The 18,899-nt window shown below is 37.2% G+C and overlaps 1 protein-coding gene across 1 annotated transcript in view; it reads right to left on the bottom strand.

Moving 5' to 3' along the window:
- The window catches only part of LOC149087056 (frequenin-1-like), a 68,680-nt gene extending 50,214 nt beyond the window's left edge, over nt 1-18,466 (bottom strand). Inside the window, exon 1 of the mRNA XM_089231281.1 lies at nt 18,134-18,466. Coding sequence (XP_089087407.1) covers nt 18,134-18,197 — 64 coding nt within the window. The 5' untranslated portion in view covers nt 18,198-18,466. The remainder of the gene's footprint in view (nt 1-18,133) is intronic.
- Between the last annotated feature and the right edge of the window lie 433 nt (nt 18,467-18,899).

The following is an 18,899-nucleotide window of genomic DNA, read 5'->3' as shown; positions in this document are numbered from 1 at the left end:
AGCATCGAGGGGGAAGGGGGTTTCGGATTTGCTGGCTTTTGATGACAAGGGGGAAGTGGGTTTTGAAGGTTGCTTACGTCATCAACCACCCCTTTTTGAAGATATAAAATATTCTAAGCTGCTGGCGAATTTTTGCTGACGGGGGGGGGGGAGGGGAGGGGGTTAGTGTTTCGCTGACAAGTGGGGGGAGGGGATCAAAAATGGCTGAAAATCTGCTTACGTAATACTTGAATGGCCCCCTAAAAGGTTAAGAACCCCCGTCGTACATGAACCTCGTAAACTTTCATTAAAAAGCATCGTGAACTTGAGGGATTTCTAACGACCAGTACAAGCTGGAATTTGTTGGGTGAATACGCGTGGCCCTAACGTATTTATGATGTCCGAGTTATCCCTGTTTCGTGTTGTAATGGTGCTGCCATCTGGCTTCTATATTTTGAATTGGACATGGCAAATGTCTGAATTTTGTGTTTTGCAAGTATGTATAGTATGCAGGTCTGCCTACTCGTTGTAGAGAGGCTTCATCGAATAAGGAAGCGGCTCGCATTCGCTTCTCGAAATTTGAAAACTACGAAAGCAAATACAGCAGACCACCACTGGTGCCACTTACGCAATTCACACCAAGATCATCACGATTGACTTGATCTTTTATTCTGAAGATATATATTTAGTCTTGTCCAAAAAGTTCACCGACAACAGGTCGGCAAGGGCGAATGAAAGAACGAACAACATTGAGCTTACGAATGTAAAAGCAATACTGAGGCAATGAGCTATGGTGAGCAAACGAGTGATCATACGAGAGTGGGTGAATGAGCAAATCACTAACCGAATGAGTAGGGGGAAAATGAGCAAATGAGTTGGTGAACGAGCAAATCAGCGACCAAATGAGTGGGTGAATAGGTCGCTTAGTGTTTGTCAAAAACTCATTAGATAGCTCACTCATATAGTCAATTGCTCATCCACAGACTTATTTGATAAATTCTCGCTTTCTAGTTGCCAAACTGTTGTCCGTGAATTATCCGTCAATGATTAGTTTGGCGGTGAATTTCATGAACGAGAATTTTTTGGAAGTGAAGTTCCAATTTCTGTGAATTGCATATATGGCGGTGAATTTTCTATAAATCATTTTACAGAAAAGGTACAGAGTTACCGTCACGTTCAACAATTCTCTTGATAGTAATCCTATTAGCATAGATGCATCCAACTCACAGATCAAATAACACGAGTAGTTAATGCAATAAGAGGATTGATTCCAAAGCTCCGAAAGTAGTATAGGAAAGGAAAATGAAAGACTTATTTATCTCTCATCACAAAGAAGTACCTTAAGCCTCAAACATCCATTGAGCAAGAATAACGAGATGGAAAACAAACAATAAGATGGAAAATAGATCCAAATTCTTTCCGATACCGTAACGCTAAGTAATATAATGCAGATGAAATAAGCGCCAGTTGTCATTTCTCCCATTGGCTTGTAACAGATAGTAGTTGCTTGTTCGCTCCGCTAACAAGAAAAAAAACAAAAGAAAGCACGAACGAAAACGTTTTGGAGCGGCATCCAACAAGAGAAGATACAAATGATCATGTGTCGAGGAGGAGAAAAGATAGTAAATGATGTTTGGCAAAAGAGAGAAAACGAATTTGATCCTTTGCAAAAGAAAACAAGCATCCGAAAGAGAGATGGAGGTGGTAGCTGGCTATTTGAGTTGAGAGTTGAAGATAATGGAGTTTCTGGAAAAGCATCGATATTTGATACTCGACATGACAAGAAAATTTTTTGTCGTCGTCGTCGTTGTTGCAGACAGCACTGATTTTCGTGCTACGGACGTGTTAACGTCGGCGTTTCGAAAAGAAATAGCTTCGGAAACACAAAATTGGCTCGACACCGACGTCACCAGATAAAGAGATCTTGTGTGAATTCGGGATAAAGTTTATATTTCTGTCAGTTTTGTATGTCTGAAAAGTGGTTGGAAAATTGTTTTATGGGTTTATTCAACACTAGGTTTACCAAGGGGTCATTCTGACCCTTCTGAGAACTTTTCGTTAATTTTCTTCAATTTGTAAAGCATGATTTACGTTAAAATATCAAAAATTATAACTGATGTAATTCAAAATCCGATCGTTTTTTCTACTTTAACTTCATAATAGATTAGGTCAATTTACATTTTTCTAATTAAATACCGAAAGGGGGTATTGACCCCTTTGGTAGAAATAGGTATATGTCAAATCATGGTAAACCTAGTGTTAAAATCTTCTCTTACTAGCTATTAATAAGAAATTCTGGTAATATATATTTGAGGAATCGGATATAAATATTATAACCTTGTCCTAGCCTAACTGCACGTTATAAAAATGAAAAGCGATAAAAAATGATAACCAATGAGAGGAAAACCAGCAATTTATAAGCAAATAATAGAGTATGTGTGCGAAGTTGATTTCTCTTTTCACTCAGTTTTCTTTTGCTCTTATGTATATAATAGGAGTATACATCAAATGTGAAAAAAAAATCACCAAGAGGAGTTTGAAAACAAACCGATAACAGGGTTGCAACAAAGCTTCGTGATGATGACGAAAGACGAAAGAAAACAATTTGAATTTATTTCACTGGTGTTTGGGCAATATTACGTCCTTGATCGTAAATTAGTTAAATTTAAAAAAAAAATTCGATTTCTAGACATTTTCATTCTAAGATTTTATATGGCATTCCATTTTGACATACCGGATACGCTGTTTGCTCCCTCAGACTATTCCAAATTCGATTGTTTCTGATAAGAAAAAGTCAAAATTCTCGCCTATAGGTGGCAATGTGCATAGCGTTTTTATTGATAAGCGATTTAAATGCCTTCGGAAGATGGGAATGAACAACTAGCCTATGAATGAGTCCTGCATATTGCGAGAATACGAATTGAATTACGGCTCTGTTGTACTGTCAGAGACTACAATGGTGGCACAGTTCAACACAGAGATAGAGGTGGTTGATAGCTGTTTGAGTTAAGATTTCAAGATAATGAAGTTTCTGGAGAGCATCGATATTTAATACTCGCATGAAAAGGAATTGTTTTTGTAGACAGCACCGATTTTCGTGCTAACGTCAGCGTTTCGTTAAAGAATAGCTTCGGAAACACAATTGACCTGACACCGACGTCACCAGATAAGATCTTTCATTCAGGAGAAAGATTATACAGTTGACGCTCGTTATAGCGACCGTATAATGACTGGTCCAAATATTTTCTTATTTCTGCCATGTTATTTTTTATCCAATATAACGACTAGTAAATATTCAATCCAATCGAAGTCATCTCTGCTTCCTGTTTTTTTTAATGGTTGTTTGTGAAGATATGAACAAAATACGTCGTTGAGTGTGTTTAACTTTGCACCATTTCTTAAAGAAATGGTGCGAAACAGATGATTTAAAAATAAAGCGTCACTTCTAGGGAAACCCGGTAGTTAATTAGCCCCATCACTGGAAACGGGATGAACCATAGCAAGGTGCAGTGCACTGGCACAAGTTGATTGAATGGTGCCGGTGTTTCTTCCCTTCTATTTTGCAGGCTTGCTAAATTTTGTCATGAATAAAATTATTCATTTAACATGACTGTCTTAAACGGAATGAAATATTTTTTGGGATCTGAAATTCAAAATTTTTTTAGCAAAAGTTGACAAGAAATTTGAAGTCGAAAGCTAAAATGGCCAAATTATTGAATATTTATGGCAACATTATAACAATGAAAAAGTTTTCGATCCCATCAATAAATACAATTTTCCATTAAAACGTCCTAAATAACATCCCAATATAATGTCTGTTTTCCGTGGAATGATGGGGGTCGTTATAACGAGTGTCAACTGTATTTCCATCCGTACTGTAAGTTTGAAAATTGGTGGGAAGGGTTTTTCTGAAGAACTTTAGATCACTTCATTCTGAAATTCGATTTTTTTTTTTCATTTTTAAATTTCGATAACAATCAGACCAGAATTAAATTTTGGCCGATTCCCAGCCCTATGGGCCGTCTGTCAGCATACAAGCTGGCCATGAAGGCCTATGAAACCGATAACAATTCTTAATATTGAATCGTATACTTTTAAATGTGTAAATGAACGTCATGAATTACAGGATGTCTTATACAGGTATAAATTCACAAAAATTGACGAATTTTGCACATTTGAATGGCTTACTAGAAAGTTATTCTTATCAGGAAAAGGTTTATTTTAATTTCTTTATATGAAAAAATAGTTCAAATTTTTGTCGATAGTAGGAACTGCGCAAAAGCAAATCAGTCCTAAAAAATACAAATCAATCATAAAATGCAGGGTGTTCAAATAACAGCTGTGTTTCTGAATTTTCTTGTTATTGGTAATTACTTAAGGTTTTCATTGGGATGTTGACATTGGTGAACGAGGCACTATAAGTGAAGTTTTACCTCAGCTACGAATCGTCGGCTTAAGCTGCACGAATGTTTCGGACACAGAAGGGACGGAAGGAAGTTTCGGGTCCAATCACTATTGCCGATCTGGTTTCCCGCACCCTCTGAACAATTTTTTTCTGTAGCAAAAAAAATTTCCCTTCGTGAGAATAACTTTCTCGCTAACCGCATTCAAATATACCAATATTCCTTCAATTTTTATGAATTTTTCACCTATTTACAAATTTCTGGGAAACCCTGTTTTGTGACGACGTACCAGAAATTTTTTCACGTACGTGCCTACTTTTCCACAAACTTATGAAGCATTGACGAGAATTTTTTTTGGAATATCGTATTTTTCTTGATAATAAGCAAATTAAAATGCCTTTAAATGACGATGGGAAATCAACTGGCTTATGGAAAAATTCCTGAATAATAGTGAATGCAAACTCAATTACGGCTTTGTTATACTGTTGTCCCTTTGAAAGACAGACAACACGACAGATGGAGGTGGTAACTGGCTATTTGAGTTGAGAGTTGAAGATAATGGAGTTTCTGTCAAAGCATCACGATACACGATTCGCCACATGACAAGAAACTTTTTGCAAACAGCAGTTATTTTCGTGCGATGGATGGTGTTAACGTCGGCGTTTCGAAAAAGAAATAGCTTTGGAAACAAAATTAACCCGATACCCACCGTCACCAGATAGAGATCTCTCTCAAAATTCGGAGCAAAGTTTATATTTCTATCCCTTTGTGTATGTCTGATAATTGTTGCAGCATCTCGGGGTTTAGTTGCGTCGTAGATTTAATTCCTACCTATATCAAGTCGAAAAATTGTGTAAATTAACACCAAATTACACGGCGTTCCATATACATACCATATATATATATATATATATATTCCTAAATAGTTTAAAAATTCATTAAATTTGGTGCATTTGAATGCAGGCGGCAAAAACGTTACTCTTACGAAGGGGTTTTTTTTTTCGTCAAGTAAAAATTAGTTGAAATTTTTGTCGATAGATGGTGTTGTGCGATTATTGCAAGCAGGAGCGATTGGCCGCGAATTTTTCTTCAATCAACTTCTGAAACTTATCAAGCTTTTCAAACACAGAAGGTATTCGTGGCTGAAGCAAAACAACTTCACGATTGTGCTTCATGTACTAACGCCAGCAGAGCAACGGAAACCTTATGCGAGTGCCAGTTACAAAACAAAGAATTGGGAAATGAGATGTTAATCGTACACCCTGTTCTATAAGTACAGTAAAACTTCGATTAACAGTCAGTTTGTTATCAGCCATCGTCTAAAAAAAATGCGAGCGCGCGAGAGTTTCTTGCTCAACTTTTCTTGCTTAATGCTTAACACACACACATCTTTAAAATTGCCCACGTGTTACTTTTACACGCTACTGTATGAAGCCATAAGTGACTCATCGTCGGTGGTGGAGGAGTTAGGTTTGTAGCACCCCAAATCAAGCTCATCAACTAATCACTATTGCCTTACATACTGGTATCAGTCGTTACAGAGTAGCCTGTGTGTTAGAAAGAATGTTTCGTTTCATAGTGCCCCGATTAACTTTTATGGCATAACGTTATGAGAGTGCTACTATTCTGTATTTTTAAGATGTGTTTCGATTTCGCCGCTTGTATGTAGGTATAAAAAGTAAGGCCTAATCTTTGATTTTATTCTGTGAAATTGTTTTAAAATGACGGAAACGTGTAGTGCTAGGTTTTAAGCAGGAACGTGAAGACCTAAAGCATTACAATACATTTCTGTACATTACTACTCTTATATTGCCGCTGTGGTGGTCGAGTGGTTATAGTGACGGACTCGCGATGCGAGGATCCGGGTTCGAACCCCACAGTGATGGTCGGCTGAAGTTGGCTTTCTGTGGTTCCCAACTTCAAGGCGCGAATGCGAGCCGATCTCCCCGTTAAAAAGTCGCCACAGAGAGCAACAGTCCTACAACGATAAATCATTCAATCATAACACTTCACTCATAGTTAGAAAAACTGGTGGCAGATGACAGCACTACACATAACAAGCATTACAGAGAAACAAAAACTTCACGTCAGGTTTCACTACACGTACATTCCCGCAAGCACCGATTCGTTGGGGGTTCCGCAGAGGGGTGTGGGCGGGGTGCATGTGTGGTGTAGCATTTCATTTCGTGCACCGCCCAGGCTCTATCGACCATTGTCAATTTTAGCCATTGCCCGGATGAGGGGCTGGGCGATGTCGGGTGCTTTATCTATTCTATAATATAAAATCACAAGAAAACTCGAAAAGGGCCTGTTGCTAAGCAACCGAGTGACGGAAGTGGGTGAAATTTTTGAGTGACGGAAATCTGTTACGGAAGTGGGTTCGATTCATATATCGATATTCACATTCACATATCGTACATTCATATTCATATATTCATATATCGATATTGGGTCGATATTCACATATCGGGACCCATTTGACCCATCGGGACCATGTTATGTGCATGTACCAATAGGCTCCTACATCCTACAGCACAGCCCTTAGGCTGGAATTTAGATTTCGAGCCCCCCCCCAAACCAGCTTTTCAGGGGCCCCTGTGATTAATTTATAGTGTGAAAAATCAAAAAGTGATAAGAATCGTTGTGGCCCCTGTCAGCCCTTCCTTTGTGGGGGGGGGGAGGTCCATGCCGAGAGGTATATATATGTATAATACACACACACAACAGCAGTGCTCCCAACACAGGGTCGGGGTACCCGCGGAAGATTTCACGTATAAGTAAAAAGTTTTCATTTCCAGGGGCCCTTGATGGATCTCATTGTTTTCTTGCTGCTTTAACGTTGAAAAATTTCGATAGCGGAAGCAAAAGATATATCCAGTCTGGGGCCCCACCAAAAGTATGCGAATTGGTGTCCCGGGTAATTGGTTGGGGGGCCCTGGATTTTATTCGTTGGTAAAACGAATACAAATGAAAATTTTTCATAGCACTCGCACCGGGGGATGACCGACAAGCTTCCAAGTCGGGGGCCCCATGTTTAAAGGTTTCATTTTGGGGCCCTGGACGAATCTCATTCTTTTCTGTTGTAGAATTCGCAACAGCGGAAGCCCGAGATAAAGCCAGTCTGGGGCCCCACCAAAAGTATGCGAATTGGTGTCCCGGGTAATTGTTTGGGGGCCCTGGATTTTATTCGTTCGTAAAACGAATACAAATGAAAATTTTTCATGGCACTCGCACCGGGGGATGACCGACAAGCTTCCAAGTCGGGGGCCCCATGTTTACAGGTTTGATTTTGGGGGCCCTGGGTGAATCTCATTCTTTTCTGTTGTAGAATTTGCCACAGCCGAAACCCGAGATATAGCCAGTCTGGGGCCCCACTAAAAATCTGCGTATTGTGTCCCCGCTACTGGATGTGGGGCCCTGGATTTCATCCGTTGTAAAATTGATAAAAATGAAAAATTCTCACAGGGGGGTGTCCGACAAGCTTGCAGGTCAGGGCTTCATGGAAATGTTGGCAGGTTGTAATTCGGTGCCCCTGAATGTATCTCATTGATTTTTGTGGTTTAACATTGTAAAATTTGCAACACAGCGGTAGCCCAAGATATCCAGTGTGGGGCCCCACTGAAATTCAGCGAATTGAATCTGGGGACCCCCATGGGGAAGTTTTCTGGGGATACTTGATGAATCTCATTTGTTTTTTGTTGCTTTATTATTATTTTCATTAAAATTCGCTTCTTCAGTAGGCTGGTGCTTTCACACGTCCCTTTCCCCTTTTCCATAGCACGCTGTTGAAGTGGGACGAAATAAACAAGATATGTCCGGGAGAGAAGTGGGGGGGGGGGGGTTGGCCGCCAAAGGCGGCAGGGGGGCAGAGCCCCCCTAGTTATGCATATAAAATACATGAACATTGAATATAAAAACACATTAAAGAAAAAAGTATATACAGATTTAAATATTTCTATTATACAATATACAATTTATTCCGATGAGCTCTTCTGATGTCCTCTTCTGAGGGCTCGGGGAGGGCCAGGCCAGGGCCTGGACCATGTCTTCCCTCGTTGGCTTGTTGGCTAGTGTGAGCCCTTCGTGTCACATTGGTCCGACCAGGTGCCAGGTCCTTCAGCATGAGGGGAGGGGGGTTGTTCGATTATTCAAAAGCTCCTCAGCTTTTGGTTGGGTGCTTCACAGTTTAAACACTGATCATTGGGACTTTGTTTCTTGATCACTCTTTCACTGGATCATCCTATTTGAAGTCAGTCAGAGTCTTCCCATATTTCGACCGCTTCTCTCTCTGATTGCTCTCCCTCTGTGTCGTATTCTTCGTCTTCTAATTCTTCTATTTCCTGGGAGAGTACCCTATCGACGCTGTCCTCGGCTTCTGCCCTTGCTCTCTTGTGTGGTGTAGCAGTAGTAGGTAGGGCCTCCAAAAAATGGCTCGGGGATCCATGATGTTCTTAAATCCACCACCTCGTTGGGCAATTTGCCTGTTGTGGCGTTGTATTTGTATATTGAAGTTTATATTGATCATTTTGTAAAATTTAATTACAATATGTATGCATTATTCACCTTTAAAGGATTTTATTTTCGTCCCAAGCCCGAAGTGAAATCACTTTCTGTACGTATGTATTAAAAGATTTTTGTTATTCGTTTATCCGTCACAGCCCTGGTCCGGACGGTGGCGATTAATAGTAGTTTTACTGTATCATAATTCCAGTGTAGTCTATTGCAAACATTTGAACTAAATTTTTTCTGTAATTAAAAAAATATCCTTTCGTGAGAACTTTTCGGGAAATTCAAATTTCCAAGAGTTCCTCAAATTTTTCTAAATTTTCACCGCATTAGCGAATTTATGGGATACCCTGTATATTCGGTGAACACGCACTTATTTAATGGTTTCTGACACGGCGCTGCCTGTTTTAAAAGAAATAGCTAATGTTATCTGGGATAAGAGCTTGGATTATGTTTGGAACACAATTACAGCCTTTTCACAACACTCCAAAACACTTATGTATTTTACCCCTTCACTTACAAGCTATGAGCATATTGACAAGAAATTCGGATTATCTTCATTTCACGAATCGGCGATAAATGTGGTAACCTTGTCCTTGTCTAACAGGACGTTAGAAAAAGCACAAGGGAAAAAAGTGGATGTCGATTTCTGGTAAAATGAAGTATATTATTAAACGTCAACAGAGGAAATATGTTGGGGGGAAAACAAGTCGCCAGAAAAACACGCGCATGCACGTTCTGACAATGTTCTGACAATACTTCAGCGAGCAGCTTCTAAAAGGTCTTATTTTTCTTAGGGTTACAATAAGGCTTCGCAATAAGAGAGGAAAGAAAACAGAACTTATTTAATTTATTCCACTGGCATTCAGACTCAATCATAATATTACGTCCTTGATCTTAAAGTGGTTAATGGATTGATTACTTTTTACTATCTTTACTGTTTCAAAAGCCTAAATTAATGTTTTGCATTTTTATAATTGATTTTCCTGACAATGATCAAATTCCTAAAATTCAAATTTTAATGAAGGTTTCAAAATCGGTATTCCGTGATGAAATGAGTTCCAACATTGATGTAGTCGAACGTTCGAAACGCATTTCATGAGAATTATAAATGTACATAACATACGAGTCACGAAGCATAAAGATGGAAATAAACCGAACAGTTCAATTAAGAATTCGATGTCTTCCGTGTCCGTGCTCCTTCCGTCTCGTTTCCAGCACATAAAGGGTTTCATTTTGATGCAATTTTATAAGTACATTCCTCCAGATGACGACTTCTTTGTGAAACGATGGTAAGCAACTTGCCTAGGAGAATTCATCCAAGCTTAATCATTTGCAATTAAGCATCCGAACGCCCTCTATACACAATCATCCTCTAGAATCTGAATTAATGAAAATGTGTCTGGCGCAGATTATATAATTCATACGCTTCACACGAGATTCAGGGATCGACTGAAAAGTACGGACTAATTCAATTCACGGTCTTAACGGCACAGACTGCGGAATAAAGCCAAAGACATGGCTTTTACACGCAAATCCGATTTCGGTTCCAAAGCATTCCAAAAAACACCAAAATTTGCTGAAATTTTGTAAGAATGTCATCTCATTCGTCCTTTGAGTATAAAAATAAATTTGCTGTATAATTATTGACCAATGGGATTTGATTCAAAAAATTTTAAAATTCATAAAATTAACAAATGCTCGGATATAAACAATAGAGATCCATTTTAGTGACATGCCAAATAAAAATTTATACAAAATTTCAATTTTTTTTTGTGATGCAGTTTCCGTTAAAACTTACCGATGCGCAGCAAAAGAAAATTGATCTGAGAAAAGCGCGTTCAAAGTTCGTTTCTCAGATACTTTCAAACTATCTCTCTATTTAAAAAAAACTACCAAACGAGTGACACGAAAATTTTTACATTTGATTTATAATTTAGTCGAATAGTTTGAGGATATTTTTGAAAAATTGACTTTTTGAAGTCTCTTAATGCCTTGATTGAAATAATGTTGAATCATAAGCTTTCATGCTGAAAAATGCAATAGCGTGATTTGTTAAAAACCAAATACCTACGTATTCTACAAAAGTGAAAAAAAAATTAGAATTGACGATCATAGTTTTTGCAATTTTATGCTCCTGACAGCTATGCTCATGGACATGTCAACAACACATCAAGATATTATGCCAAGGTAAGCCTGGAAAAGGCATCTGATCTCTTCAATTGAACCCAGGTCCTTTTTTAATCTTTATAAGTGCGCTACCATATGTACACCACTGCAGGCACGACACTGTCTTTCTTATTTAACGCACTGTGGCGTGAGGCGCTGAAATAGAAGCATTAGTAACCGTCTAAGTTTCAAACATTCAGAAAAGCATGCGTCGCATTGGAATTTGACTCAAACTTAAACTGGGGAATAATTGTTCAAACGGCTTGGCTGCATTAGTTATGAGAATTTGTACATTCGAGGCAATCATGAAGTATTAAAGATGAATTTGCTTCGATTGAAAAATTTGTGATCGTGAACAGTGATGCAGAACGCTAGACCAAATACAATTTTTTTTAAATAACGTAATCACTTATTCCCAAGGGATCAGCATGATCCGTCCAGGGATTAATTTAGGGTCACCATCTCTTTCATCATGGAGACCACTATTGGCGTGATCACTTAGAACTTTTAAAGGATGTCCCTCAATAATAAATAAATTTTGTTTTTCCAATTACTCTATTTTCTGCCATTTGCAGACTCCCAGGAAAAGAATGAAGTATTTATTATTTATCCTTATTTTCTGTGCTTTTATCCTCTTTTGATTTTTTGTTTTTCTCTTTGCACACTCAGTCATTACACGTAGAAAACCGATTTCATCCTTTCATTTTTCTGACTTTTGACAAATGCCCTATAACTCCATTTTTTTGGAAAGAATTTATTATTCTTATTCAACTTTTTTTCTCTCTGTATGTTTCTTTTTGATAACCACCACTTGTAAATTATCTTGTGAAAATGCAATTTTGCCTTTCCTAAAAAATTTTGCATTTCTCTCTTTACCACCCCTTACATATTGTTATTTTAGTAAATATTACAATATTCTATTTACAATCTTCCACTTTTATGATTAAATAGGTTCCAATATTCTATTTTCTCTAGAATCATTTCCCAATATAAAAACATATATAATGCATTCTTGCATTTTAAGATAAATACGAAAATTCGAAAATGAATGATAAATAGGTTCCAAGATTCTATTTTTCTATTTAGAATCAATTACAGTATAAGAATATGTTAATGCACTTTTGCATTTTTAGAAAAAATATATCAAAATACAAAAAAATTATAAATAGGTTGAAAAATTTGTAATTATATTTCCAGAAAAAAAATTGTGCTGCGGTTGGAAAAAATATTTTTATAGAGGAAATACACACGCATTACTTGAAATCAATAGTGAAAATATCCATGAAAATGAGATCCGATATGAAAAAAAGTGGGGCGGAAATTTGATCTAATATAGAAAACTTAATCTTAATGAAGTTCCCGTAACTTCAGCAAATGACAGACGTCTAACAGTTTCAAACATTCAGAAAAGCATGCTTTAATGCCTCTCACTGGAACTTGACCCAAACATTACCGAACTGGAAATAATTATGCCAACGATTTTGCTGTATTAGTTACGAGATTTCGTACATTCGACGTATTCGTGAAGTATTAACTTCACGAATACGTCGGTTACAAGCGATTGGCAGGAAGTTTGGATGCTCTCTATATGAAGATTAACTTTGTTCTCACCTAGCCACACGTTAAAAAAAATAAAAATAAAGACAGTATAATAGATAAGGTGATAAGAACGTAGGTGCAAAGTAGGTTTCTCTTTTCACCCCTCACCCAAACCGCTCTCTTTCAATCTTATAAGATACATCATATGTAAGGAAAAAATTATCGGTATACAAAAATACCAAGAGGAAAAAAAAACTAAGGTTGCAACAAAGCTTCAGGATGATCAGGAGAGAGGAAAGAAAACAGAACTTGTTTAAATTTATTCCCCTGGCCTTTGAACGCCATGTTAATAAAGATGAATTTGTTTCTATTGAAAAATTTGTAATGTCATAAAAATTGTGATATAACAATCATTGTTATATTTCCGGAGAAAAATGTAGTGAAGTGGTTAAAAAGTAATATTTTGATAGAGGAAATACGCATTATTCAGAATCAATAAAATTTGCATGAAATTTTGAGATCCGATATGGGAAAAAAGCATTGAAAATTCGATTCAATATAGAAAATTTAATCTTATACTGCTTTTCAAACGTCAGCGAACCATCGATCATGTTCATCCATCGATTTTCAGTCACCGAATATGATCAGAACGGAAGTAAAATGTTCCTCATTCGAGAACAGGAGAGAATGGCAAGTATTTCATGCCAAAAATTGTAATAGATCCGAAGAGTTTTTTTTTTACTAACCGTATTAAGAGAATTGCATCAGGGATTTCAATGGTTTCTTTCGTAGTTTCAGAAATTTAAGACCTGCGACTAAATGCATGGGATAAACTTTTAAGGTGTGATATAAGACTCCTAAAAAAATCACTTATGATTATAGAATGTGCGGCCGAATCACAATAGCGAAGGTGGTAGAGGGTGTTTTTTAGTGTATAGAACAGCACTTCACCAAAAGTAAACATTTTTCTGATGGATTTTCCGCGATAAGTGCAACCAACCATTCGCGGGTGCAGGGTGGTAGGCCCTCCGGCAGTAAAACTTGAGTAACGCAAGTCATTGTGCAACTTGATCATTGTTTGGCGATGCATAACCTTGATGGTGCTTGCGCCAAAATAAAAACTCCGATCCGAAGGCGCATATGCACCCTCGAATGGTTGATAGTACATATCGCAGCAAATCCGTTGAAAAAATATATTTGTAATTGGTAAAAAAGCCGTTGTGCACTCTAAAAACATCTTCCACCACCTTTGCTATTGCGATTTGACCGCACATTCAATGATCAAAAATGCTTGTTTAGGTGTCTTAAAGTTTGCTCCATGAATTTAGAATCACCCTGTATAAAACACTACAGAATAGGTTTTTTTTTTAAAAAAAATCTTATCTTGATTAAATAAAATTGGCATCTGAAGTTTTCTTTGTATAGTTACTAAATTGCAGGCTGAGAGCAGCACATGTTTGGAATTTACAGCAGCATATCTGCCAACATGAAAGAGGGTCACAGTATGCCCCCTGAAAAAGGCGAAAGCAGCATTTTGACCTTTTTCTTCGAATAATTTTTTTTGGCGCCTAAAAAAATTTTTCAGGTGCCTAGATTTTGCTGCGATTTGTCCAGCCCTGCCTATAAGGTCTTTCGAAAATCGAGATTAGTATATATTAGGACAACAGGGATTGTCTTGAACAAGAATGTTATATTGGATTACGAGTAGGTCATCGAGTCGAGAACTCCTCGGTAACATCACTATACGAGGTCTCGGTTGCAAGTTATCTCGAAATGATAATTTTCAGGATGTGCCGAGTCCAAGGAATACGGAAATAGGTTTCCTCCCTTATGGACTCGCGTTATGCTTCGCCTGGCGTGTATTGAATTGAAATGTGTAATCTCGTAATAATTGGATTTCTCTGCTTAGCTGATATTTCGCTCCACAGCAAGAGATTGCGGGATAAGTAACTAGCAGGATGCCACAGCTTAAGCCAATGGGGAAAATTACTGGAAAATTTAGAAATCTGCAGAATATTTTTACCACAACAGATAGAGGTCGAATTCGGTTATAACGAGGTGGAAGATTCTGCGAAATTTTGCCATTATAACCGAGTTCGACGTTTCTAAAACTTTATGTGTGCGAAATAGGAGTTCACGCTTTCAAGACTTGATGCAAAATGAGATTCAATCAAATACGAAATGATTTAGGTGTTCATGTTTGGAGAAAAAATAAGGGAAATATGAAAAGTAAATACGAGATGACAATTGTCGCCACAAAAATATTGAAACGTTGCCAATTGTCTGCGGAATTGCTAAATATTGCTTGTATAAATTACCCTTATGGCGAGGAATAGTTCTATAAGTCTGCAGTAAATTAAAGTGTTTTTACATGTTAGATACACGAAATGAATATGCATACAGAACGATTCCGTAACTCTGGTTGCTGCATTCGAGTTTAGTTAAACACGTTATTTGGATACTTTTTAAACGAAGTGTGTCTGAAATACGCCATTCATGTTGCAAGGGGTTGTTTTAGTTTTATATTAAGAGAAATTAACTATTTTATACGGGCACCGTCCTCACAACCCAATCAGAAAGTTTTTGCCGTGTCTCTCCTGAGGCCAAGAAAAAATACCTTCCACGTTTCTAACTGAAATGTTCAAATTGGGAACGAAGAGAAAAATTATGGGCAACGCTTCTCTCCCCGATTTATGCTGTTTTCCAAAACTTTCCTCCGATTTTGAATTTGAATATCTCAGCGAATGTTGCACTTAGAAACGTGGAATTTCCTCTGTTAGCCTCAGAGGAGACACACTGTAACAAATTTGTAATTGGATTTTTGAGGACAGGGTGTCCGTATTGAAATTAAAAAACTTTTTATAACTATACAATCTCTTGCATCATGAATGATGTATATCCGAGGTCCACACGTTATTTGAATATTTTTTCTAGCTAGACATGTGTCCAGGATCAACAGTCCACCAGTAAAATGCGACAACGGGAATTAAGTAATCACCCTGCATATTTGTAGTTATATTCATTAAAATTCATAAATTACGCAAATTATCTTCATTTCCGATTTTAGCAAAGATTGCAAATGAAGCAGATTCATTGTAGAAACAAAACATTTTTATAAAGTCGGGAAGAGCAAAATTATAAGAATGCCCTGAATACGTTGTGATATATGATCACCCATAAAGACCAGACAAAATAAACGACGACGTGTGACCGTTGAATCCGAGAGGTCACCGCGTTATAAGCAATGTTGATTAATATTTTCTATGGGAATCAGCCGGGATCGCCATTAACGTTAAAACGAATGTTTTATTATTAACAAGGTCATTAAAGACTTTCACGATCTTTCAAACCAAGCACAACTCCGGTCTAGGCAATTTGCTACCGAATGATTGTGTCGGAAGTTTGGACGTGTACCTAAGTGTTTGTGAATTACAGTGCTGCCATCTATTTATCAAACGTTTGTCAAATGTTTCGATGAATATTTGTACCGTTGTAGGTTTTTTGGCCTCTGGCGACACTAACGGTGAAATCGGCTCGTATTAATACCTTTATTTAAAATTTCTAAACTTCACCAATTCTTTCTTGTTGCAACATGGTTACTCGAACATAGACATTGAACTCTGTTTAGACAGATTCCAAATGGCTGTAGAACGATTTCCGTACTCCCAGACCTGCATAGATGAAACTAGGGTCTCAATCGTGTAGCATAGCTCACAATGCGTTTCGAAGTTTGTCATGCCCAAGTAGTGCGGTTAAGACGCCTTGAAAAAAAAGCAGCCCTAGCGTACTCGTCGAGGGTAGAAAACAAGTTTTCGGTTCAGTGTGACGTTTAGAAAAACAGGGGATGGCCATTGACTAACGGTATTACTGAGGTCACACAGCACATTAAAGGCGAATGAATGATGAAAGGCGTTCATTGATTCCAAGACCATCAGCGAACGCAATTTCTTGACTTCGTTCATCTGTTACCCGATTCCACAACTTGATAAATCTGATCCGGTTTTGTTCACAAAATATTGCATCAAAACCCTAATTTAAACCCAAGCGTATCAATTGTGGAGATTGTTATCGCGAAAAACTCAAATATAAAAATTTAATTTGCAGTTCAATACAAAAAAAAAATTTTGAAAAATGATTTTCTGCATGGAAATGAATATCAAACTAATGAAAATTGAACAAATTTCAAGAATTTTTCTCGCACGGGAATTAAATTTATTATTGAGATTTGAAAAGCAAAATAATTCAATAGATAAATTTAAACATGAAAAAAACCCCCATCATGATTACAATTAAACTTTGTTCAATTTAAAATTAATGTATTTTCTGTATGTATTAATAATTTCTCTTAATAATTAATATTTTTTTATAAAGGGTGGTATTCACCGACAGGGTTCAAAATGCAGTCAATATTTGCAAAGGAGATCGACACGGATTGGTTTAAAACATGAATTTGATCAATTCGTGTCTCGATCTCCTATCCAAAAATTGTGACTAGTTTAAACTATGCCAGTTAGCACCACCCTAAGTATCCAATATGACCGAAGTTCAGATGTACGCTAATTATAAAAACATTAAAGCTTTTCAATCGTCAAAAAAAGACCAGCCGATAAGGATTTCTGGAATATACAAGTTTTACTTAGTCACCTGAAAACCAGACATTTAAAACGCATGGGCACACGCGGGAATTGCCCCGGGAGCTTCTTAATACAAGGGGAGCCGTGATAATCTCTCATTGCAATCATCAATTATTGCGATAGGCTCGAAGGAAACAACCCTTTACTTTCCTGTGGCGCAGATTAGGACTACATTTCGGAAGAAAATGGTTTGCTGTCTGTCTGCCATGGAGTCCAATGTGGCAGTTAAAATTACCTTAACCCATTGCAGGCTCACCACCCATTACAAAAATAAAATTATAGCTGAATATACGTAATTGATATTAATATAGCTTCATACGATTAATATATATCGGTGGGATACGGGCTTCATCGAAATTCTCCATGTTGCCGCACTTGAAAGTTTGAGGACCCCTGATCCTCAACAGTGTTTTTTTTTCAAAAATTCAGAGAAAAATATCCTTTTGAAATTATTTATTCTTTACTGAGGCCTTAATAACGCTCCGAATACGATTTTAAGAATTCCCGGAAAGCACCGAACATTTATGAAAGTTTATTTAATAACCAAATAATTTTTAAACTTAAGAAAATTAATCTTGCATTCCAAAAAAAAAAAATCCTTCTGCTGAGGAGAAATGTGAAGAGGATGCTGAAATGCAGATTTTTCGTATTTTTCCAAACTTTTAACATCAGATTCATCTAAAATTTAACGTGCACGAATTTCATGCAATTATTTTTGCATTTCTATAAACACATTCAAACATAGACCATTTTGAAAATACATTTTGTGCATAGATGATCAACGGGGAAAAAAAAGTATAATAAAACAATTCTGTTAGAGAATTAGATTATTCAGGTAAGAAAAAAAAATCCGTATTAGATCGAATTAGAAGCAATTAATATATGAAAATATTCACAACTCACAATATGTTTCTTCAGTAAGTTTGGTAAGCGTTTCCTTCTTGAGTTTGCTGTTTCTTTTGCCCATCGTGATTATAGTTTGTTTTTTTCCCCTGTTATCAACCGAAGACAATAAATGATGAAATAACTTAGAGATATCTAATCCATACGATTCTAAAAAACAAACCTTAATAAAACAAGAGCCACAGGCAGCGAAAGAGACACTCAATGCATTCAAATGCAAAAAAAATAATATAAGGGCCGGGAGCCGCGGTTGAGCAACAACCTCTTCGCTGCGTGCGGATGGAAAACGGGAACTGATAAATTTTTAGCCCTAGTAAACGAGCAAAAAAAAAACCGCGTTGGTAGGTGGCGCAGCAAACTTCGCATGTGTGAGAGATCCCGGTTAAATTGAGGGGGGGGGGATGCGAGGTGAGAGAGAGAGACCAAACGGTGGCCGTGGAAACTGGTTAAAGAGATATACCGAAAAAGCTTAACATTAAATTTTCCTTATATACTGGGTGTCCCATAAATACAGTCAAATCTCGATAAGTCGAATGAATTCGAACAAGAAAACTTCGAGTTATCGAATTAATATAAATAATTAATTAATTAGTAATGATAAATGAATAAATAATTATAAATTCCACTTATCGGAAATTCCGGTTTCAGAGTGGGGGGGGGGGAAGGAAAAATTCATTAAAATAACAGCGCTGTATTCGAATATCGTTTTAGTAAACCATGTCAAACTACTGTAAATTCGAAAAGATAAGAAGCTCTACTATAATTT

The sequence above is a fragment of the Pholcus phalangioides genome, unplaced genomic scaffold (assembly GCF_987345545.1).
Source record: "Pholcus phalangioides strain wild (caught in Gottingen) unplaced genomic scaffold, Ppha-v1.0 ptg000004l_1, whole genome shotgun sequence".
NCBI classification, from domain to species: Eukaryota; Metazoa; Arthropoda; class Arachnida; order Araneae; family Pholcidae; genus Pholcus; species Pholcus phalangioides.
This window is presented reverse-complemented; position numbering and strand designations above follow the sequence as displayed.